We start from the raw sequence: 8517 nt of genomic DNA on the forward strand, positions 1-8517 counted from the left end.
AAATGTATGTGGGCAGTGGAGTACCAGGCAGTGACGTTGTGGCGTTGTCCACACCAAAAAAAAATCTTCTTTTTACATTCTTCTAAAAATACATTCTTTTTATAGTCAGGATCATTTGATGGTTTTAAAAGTCTTTTGTATATACAATATCTATAAAAGTTGATAAATTTTTTTACTGATGAAAAACACATTCGATATATCTGAATTTTAGTTGAGTAAATGAATTCATACACGAAGCAAAAGCTTTCATGTTTTGTTGATTATTAAAGCAAAAGATTGTTCAGTTAATCATAGAAAACCACACAAACACATATTAGTTGGGGGACTCGCTCCGCCAAACAAGCCACTCTACCATCAATGTCGGAAAATAAGTCATGAAGTACTCTCCTGGTGTAATGAAGAGGCAAGCATTCAACATGCCTGCAATAGTCCATAACGTTGAAGTTGGAAAGCTCACAGGCTGTCGCCCTGACATCCACTGCCCTGACATGCCTTGTGCATTTAACTGATACCGCTTCTAGGGTTGCCACACCGACATGCCACCGCAGATACGTGCATTGCATGTGCACACTTACTGGTCTCTGGAAAGAACTCATCAAAATCACATACGATTTCCTCCATGCTTATCTTGAACCTGCTGCCCACCGCAGATTGCGCCTATAAAAGGAATGGCTTTCTTCCTAACGAGCATCCACATCTAGCTTCTGAGCCTCACACCCATCGGTATTCTAAATTTCTGCCGCGCTCACACCCGGTATGTCGTCGGCCCGTACCTCGCCATTGACCACCACCAGTCCCCGGCCTGGCCCGCCGACTCTCCGTCATGGCCTTCTCCGACGGCGGCAAGCGGCTGCGGCGGATATCGACACAGGGGCAGCGGTGGCGCGGTCGATTCTTGACCGGCTGGTGGTGTGCCCCGCCGCGCAGGGGCAGAAGCATCCAGGCGCAGAACGGTTGTTCCGACCTCGAGCTCGCCCAGCTTGACGGTGGTGCAAGCTTACGTCTGCCCAAACCACCGGCACTGTGCCGTCCTATGTCGCCCAGGTGTACCTCTTGCTTGACGTGCGAGTGTCCTCACGTCACCGGCGCCTCGACCCAACACCCGTCCAGATCGCCGGCGTCCTGCCGACCCATGCTACCGGAGCCTTCCGCCCTGCGTCGTTGTCGTCAGGAAATGCGGCCTGAGCTAGGCTACCACCTAAGGACGCGAGAAGGCGCCCCCAGCTTCTGTCGGTGCGCCTCGGCAGCCGCATCAGCTGTAGGAAGGTAGCCTCCAGCTCGCTCTTGGCCGTGCACGCCCCTTCCACCGCCTCGCGCGCGCGGCTTGCGTTCTTCGGTTGCGTTATGTGTGGTTCGTCGGCTAGCTAGATGTGTGTGCACTGGGTGGTCGCATGTGTTCCGTGTCCGTGATGTGCTCTACAGCGGCAAAATACAACCGATGTTATCTCCTTTTCCCGTGTCTATGCATCTCTTCCTCCGTTCGGCATCCATACATCAGGAGGTACCGAGAGACACTGAGATTTGGGAGCGGCTACCTGTCAATCGACTGACCCCAGAATTGAGACAGTCGAATGGCAAAAACATGCAACAGCTAATTCAGAAATAAGATTTGACTGACCCAAAATTGTGGTCAGTCGAAAAGCCTAGAAAACGTTCTGATTCTGTTTCTGATGACTTGTGGCCAGAGTTTGTGGTTTCTGGTCACAGCCCACGTCTAAAACGGGCCTGAACCCGCTAAGAAGCTAACCACTAAACAACATCCACCCAACGCACACAGCTCTACTAGGTCTTCTTCCTCCCCCTTTCTTCGCGTAGGTCTAGCCACACGGCTGAGCCGCCGCCATGGAAGGTGAAATAAAGTTGATCTGATCTGATCTTTCTGAGAGCTCTGTTGATTTTCTGCTAGCATTTCTTCTTGCCAAAACCCTTCTCCTCCAGACGCCCAGAGATCCCAAGCAGATGATCAGATTTCTTGTGAGTTTTTTCTAGATCTCCTCCTTGCATTTCATCCTGTCAAAACCATTCTGGGCGTCTGTCAAACCCATTTGTCCAGACGCCCAGAGATCCCAAGTTGATGATCTGATCTGCTAATACCTCCAGATCTGCTAACTCAGTTCTCTGAATTTTGTAGATGTTGTGCTTCTATTTCTTCATGCTAGGACGCCCAGAGATACCAAGTTGAAGAACCAGAAAAAAATGGATAAGCTCTCATATCATTCTAACATCTCAGATCTGTCAAGCAACAAAGAAAAACACAACAGAAGCAAACCTGGAGTTCAATCTCGAATTTCTAAGGTAGTACTAATAATCCCCCCGCCATTTCTTTGTTCAGGCATCATATCACCTTCATGAAAAAGATAAAAAAGATGGTCATCAGGAAATAGACACCAAAAAATTAATGAATAAGTTGGTGTGTTGCACATTCAGAGAACTGAAGTTGCTTCTCGTGAATAATATAACTGTTTGTGTGTTCATCGGTCAATATGTTTCAAGTTCTTGCAGCAAAGGTTCATTTAGATATGCAATTTCAATTATGCCAAATCATGCTACATAGACTTCTGCAGCAAGTTTTATTTTGTTAAGTTTATCCAGAACATCCCCAGATACAAAAATGGATGCACAAAAAAAGATTAAATGATGAATGATGTCCATGTTCTCATTAATCTGTGTTTTCAAGAATGCCTGATAGCGTACAGTAAATACATAGTCTAAAATAGTTGCATACTTGCCCTCTACTTGCATCTGAACATATGAAATTCAAATTGTACAGTTAAAAACAAAAAAGACCAACCTGAATTAAAAGCATGAAAGTGTTTCATATTGAACGAAATAGATTCTCAGAAAAATACACATCTTCTTGTTGATTTTGAGGTGCAACTACCACAATTGAGTTCATTGTGCAAAAAGTGCAAGACTGAGTTTCCATTTGCAGGTAAACGTACTGGGACAAGATGCTTACCACCAAGAATGTTGTTACAGTGCAGAAAGACAAAAAGAAAACACGGTTAGCAACTATTTTCTGAACCTAAAAATGTCTGTTTGCATGCTAACATTTTATGAGTGATTGTTAATACAAAAAATTACTCGTATGAATTTTTTCAAGTGCTCAAAAATTCAAAGCAACATTGTCAACAAGTACAATCAAACAGAAAATCAACTGATGTAACTGTGTTTTTTTCTCTTTTATTTGACCATGTAAAAAAAGCGATAAGATGAACTTACCTGTTTCTGTTTCCTTCTGCAGAACCCAGTAGTTCCGCACAACTATGGAGTACATCAAGACCAACTGTATGCTGCACAAAACAAAGAACTTAGAAAGCAGGTGAATGATAACAGTAATGCATAGACCTCAAGAACAGCAAAATGAAAATTAAACACACTTTTGCGAAGGGATCTGATGAGAAAATTATGAATTGCAGGAATTAAATGAAGTTCAGATTGGAAATCAAAGTTGCAAAATGATGAATGAACTGCTTGCACCAGAAGGATTTCCGCAGTCGTACACACAACTCATGAAACAAATGACTCTCATGAGTCATCTCCAAAGTGACAACATGACTATCCCTATAACAAGTTTCACTTCGCTCTTGACAACAAGCATGGATGATCAGGTATGACTCCTTAAAAATGAAATCTCAAATTTAAAATTTTCCATGGAGTTGAAATGTTAGAGAATCTCTATATGACAAAATCTTATATTGCAAGTTCACAATGAAACAACAGATCCAATATCAAGCAGCTATCAAAATGAAGAAGCAGATGAAGGTGCACCTATGATGATAATTCTGAAAGCAACAGTGAAGATTACCTCGCCTGCAGTAGTGATGAGAATGAAACTGATGCAGAGGAAGATTACCTGGAGCAAAACACAGTGATTTGTGAGCAGTTGTCTGCAGATCATGAGTATTCAGAGTTGCAATAATTAGAGCAGAGTTGGCACAACTCTATTTTAGATGATGTGCAAGAAATGTTGATTAATCACGAAAAACAGATAGCAAAAATGAATGAGCCATTGCAAGGTCCTGATTATGCAGAAACAATTGATACAGATGGCACAAGTGGGAGTGACGAGTCAGAGTTTGAAACAGAGAACCAAGAATATGAAGAAGCACATATGAACAACTCTAATCTTGACAGCAGTGATGAGTTGCCTAATTCAGACCAACACGATGAGAGCATGCATGAATCAGGCGACCAAGACATTGAGCACCGACAGGATGAGGCCAAGAATAAATCAAACAAAGATAAGAAAAAATTATCTCAAGAAGATATTGAATTTTTTCTTGAGAATGAGGTCATAGATAAAGCATTGAAACTGAGCCAAGAAGATGAAAAGAATCACATGCCAACGCTAAACATGTCATTTGAAAGTGATGCTGATGCACACCGATTCTACAATGAATACACGGCTATTGCGGGGTTTTCTATATAGAAAGCTGCAAACTATCACTGCCAAAAGAAAGATGCTCACAATAACAAAGTGACAATATTTACTTTGAAGTGCAACAGGTATGGTAAACTAGAAACAGGACAAAGCTGACAGCAGCAGGAGCAAAAAGGAGAAAGTACAAAGGTGATAAAAATGCACCCACCATCCTTGAGAATACGACAGACAGGAGAAGGAATTACACAATCAAAACAGGGTGTCAAGCTCAAATGGTTGTTACCTGGAAATTTGAACTTGAGCAATGGGTCGTCACAAGGCTGATCATTCAGCACAATCATGAACTCCATCCGCAGGCGAAGTCAGGTTCCTGAAATCACACAAGTATATAACTGAGCAAGAGAAAGACTTGATTAGGAGTTGCAAAAGAGTAAATATACCAACTAGAAAGATAATGGCAATCATGTCATTCTTCCGAGGAAGAGGTCTATCTTCATTGCCTTACACCCCAAAACAGATTAGCAACATGGGTACAAAAATGAGAAGAGAAAATGGTCTGAATGATATGATGCAAGTAGTATCATTTTTTGAACAGAAAAAGTCAGAAGATCCACTATTCTTCTACTCATTCAAAACGGATCCAAAAAAGAATGTGATGCATATATTTTGGGCAGATGGGAGTGGAATAAGGAACTATCAGCAGTATGGCGATCTTCTCAGTTTTGGCACAACCTACAAGACTAACAAATACAATCTGAATTTTTCTCCATTTGTGGGAGTAAACGGGCATGGAGACAACTGCCTTTTTGCATGTGGTTTCATTCAAGATGAGAAGAAAGAAACATTCGAGTGGCTCTTTAAGACATTTCTGAAATGCATGGGAGGGAAAGCTCCTAAATCTGTCATAACGGATCAAGACGCAACTATGAAGAAAGCAGTACCTAAATGCTTTCCAAATTGCAAGCATAGGAACTGTTTGTTCCACATTCTCACGAAAGCTCAAAACAAAGCTAGGAGGACATTTGGAAAGAACCAACACTTGAATGCTCAATTTCATGACATAATCCTAAACTCCCAGACAATGCAAGAATTTGAGGAATTATGGCCACAAATGATTCAACAGCACAATGTTTAGCATATCAAGTACTTTGCAATTATGTGGAAAAACAGGAAGAGATTCGTACCTGTCTACTTCAAGAATCACTTTTATCCGTTCATCCAGACAACAGCCAGAAGCGAAGGCACCAATGCTGTATTCAAAGCAAATGTAGCTTCAACTCACAGTGTGATTGCTTTCATGACAGAGTTTGATAGAATATCACAAAGCATTGAAGAAAAAAGAAAAGAAAATGATTCTGTCACAAGAAGAACTTCTCCAACAATGTGGAGTGACTGGGCATTGGAAAAGCATGCACCAAGACTATATAACAGAGGCATTTTTTTACAAATTTCAGCAAGAGTTGATGAATTCAACTAAGTTTCACATGGTTGAAGTTGAAAGAAACAAACAATATGAGGTGTTCAAATCACCAACGCAAGCACTATTTGACTATAACCCCAGAACTTTCATAGTCATGGTGGACATAGACTCTGAAACTTTCACATGCATATGTGGTAAGTTTGAAAAAGACGGCATACTATGCTGTCATGCACTCAAAGTGATCCAAGCATTGAACATTGATGAGATAGCAGAGAAGTATTTCATTGATAGATGGAGACCTAAAGAGAAGAAATCAGAACAAGTCAGTGAACAAGTGACAAACCTTGAAGATTTGGATGATCAAATGGCTTTCTTCTCATTCTCTAGAAGGCTCACTGAGTTAGCTTCTGAAGCATCAAAAAATCCTGAAAGGAGGAAAGTTATGAGTGAGCAGATAACCAATTTGGAGAAATTAATTATGGGCATACCTTGCATACCAGAAGGTGAGGAACCAAAGAGTTGTTCGTCATAAGTAGCATCTGACACTATAGCAGCTTTGAGTTTGGGTAGCAATTCTGAAAACACACTAAAGGATCCGGTATACACAAAACCAAAAGGGAGAATGAAGAAAACAGGAAGGCAAAAGAGCATAGTTGAGGAAATTATAGCCAAACCAAAAATGACTTGCTCTGGGTGTGGCAAACAAGGTCACAGGATAACTGGATGTAAGCCAACAGAAGAGAATGCAACGCAGAAAATTAACAAGAGAGGTACAACTTTTCTTCGTAGTTTTAGAGTTCAAACCCAGACAAAAGTATAGAAATTCTAAAAAAATGTTTCTCATATGTTATATTGATTCATAAATTACAGCTAGAAAGGACAGCATTGCATTAAATTCAGATGATGAGAAGGCAAAGACGGCAAAGACGGCAAAGAAGACTAAATGCATTGGTTTGTCAACATTATTTACATAAAAAGTATTGTAGTAAAAATTCCTAAATATACAAATGGTCTAATTTGAAGTTGTTTTCTTCTTCTACAAAATCAGAAAGAAAAGAAGGCAATGCAAAGTCCAAGAAGAAGGCGTTGTAAAGAAGTTTGGAAGTGAAGCCCTATGAGATTGAAGAGCTAGCTCAATAGATAAATGAAAGCAAGCTGACACAGATGAAAACATGCGTGCTGAAAATGACAATTTGTTTGGTGTCAATGTGTATGCAATGATGCTTGATGTAATTTATGAATTGCAAGATGAGTTGCTCCAGAGTTTACTATTTATGCCATTTAAGAAATAGTAGGTTGCTACGTATCATTTTCCAAACTTGTGCAAATAAAAAACAACATAAAATTTGCAAAAAAAAAATTCAAGCAAAAAATCAACCGCTCATATTAAGAACATTGATAATAGAGTACTAATATCATGACAAAGTTCCACATGAAGTTGAAACGCCTAAATTTAGCAACTAAGTTTTTACTACAGATAAGCACAAAGCAAAGAACTACACGCAACTAAACTTGAAGCAGATAGACTAAGCAGCATTCGAATACTAGCGGTTGGGTCTAAAAAGCAACTACATCCATCGTCATAAACATCTACTGTGATGTACTAGCTGCTGGATTGACTTTTGTTGAAAGGCTTCATGCAGCAGACATGCTTGCACCAGCTCCACCTCCATCGTGACCATCACCTCCAAATCCAGCAGCAAAATTGCCACCAGAGCAGCTGAAATCAGGCTTGGGGTCAGCACCTCCATCTCCTCCATCATCTTCATTGTCATCTTCCTCACCTTTGGGTCCAGCTGCAATGATAATATTCCTCTGAAAGTAGCCATCCAAATCAGGAACACACTGCTCAATTCTGGTCACTCGACGAACAGACATCAGCGCTTCTGGACCACAACGAATGTCGTTACCAGCAACAAGAAGGACATCAAAAGGATCCTCAAAAGCAACTAGGACTGCATCCTTGACATAATGGTCTGCAACTGTAAACTTCCTATGCCCAGCGCAGTCAAACATAGCATGTCCAACACAAAATGCAGCTGAGTGAGTGTTGCTGGTTACTACGCAGTAGACAACTCTATCAGTATCCCCAAAAGGGATTTTGAGCTGAGCCCTGGTGACAGCTGAAATCTTCATTGTTTTACGGCTGAAGTCCTTTTGTATCAAAAAATGGAGAAAAAAAAGAATTTAAAATTTAAATTTCATATGTTTAATACAGAAAGGATTGCCAAAAAGCATGACTTCAAGATAAAACTCAGAGTTGCATAGTCTCTAGGAATTCATTTAACAAAAAACTCCTAATTCCGTAGTTTGTACGATATCACACATCATTTTTGTTTTAGTGTGAACAAAAAATATTAATGGTAGAATTTGGTAACCACAAAGACTAAGTGGCAACATTTGCAATTCAAAATTCTTTTCTGTTACCACGATTTGAAATATAAAACAAAATAACAAACTAAGTAAATAAAGAAAAAGGTATGTCATATTGCAGAGCACATTGTAAAAACATGTAACTAAATTAAATTCTCAAGCACATCAGAAGTATGCGTAACTAAAATATATTCAAGCACTCACGTAGTGGGTATCATTTAAGCAAATCGAAACACTATGATCCTAAAATTTTTTAAGATATTGTGGATACCTTAGTTGTGGCAATCTTCTTAGAATCAGAGCTAGCCATTTCTTCATACTTGCGCTTGGAAACACTCAG

The 8517-nt window shown here is 40.2% G+C and overlaps 1 protein-coding gene across 1 annotated transcript; it reads left to right on the top strand.

The window, feature by feature from the left end:
- Positions 1-1778: 1778 nt before the first annotated feature.
- LOC123169630 (uncharacterized) lies at positions 1779-6568 on the top strand. Its single transcript, XM_044587499.1, has 6 exons — positions 1779-1974; positions 2132-2295; positions 2933-3004; positions 3245-3322; positions 3420-3611; positions 3724-6568. Exons 2-6 carry the CDS (start codon positions 2197-2199, stop codon positions 3775-3777), a joined length of 495 nt encoding a protein of 164 aa, XP_044443434.1. The 5' UTR covers positions 1779-1974; positions 2132-2196; the 3' UTR covers positions 3778-6568.
- Positions 6569-8517: the final 1949 nt, after the last annotated feature.

This window comes from Triticum aestivum, chromosome 7D (assembly GCF_018294505.1).
Source record: "Triticum aestivum cultivar Chinese Spring chromosome 7D, IWGSC CS RefSeq v2.1, whole genome shotgun sequence".
Taxonomy (NCBI): Eukaryota; Viridiplantae; Streptophyta; class Magnoliopsida; order Poales; family Poaceae; genus Triticum; species Triticum aestivum.

What these genes read in the sequence shown, in the direction of transcription:
- LOC123169630 (XM_044587499.1), top strand. Translation starts at nt 2,197, where the DNA reads ATGGATAAGCTCTCATATCATTCTAACATCTCAGATCTGTCAAGCAAC. An exon ending in TTCAATCTCGAATTTCTAAG is followed by an intron (nt 2,296 to 2,932) that starts GTAGTACTAATA and finishes TTCCATTTGCAG; the next exon opens with GTAAACGTACTGGGACAAGA. An exon ending in CAACAAGCATGGATGATCAG is followed by an intron (nt 3,612 to 3,723) that starts GTATGACTCCTT and finishes ATGAAACAACAG; the next exon opens with ATCCAATATCAAGCAGCTAT.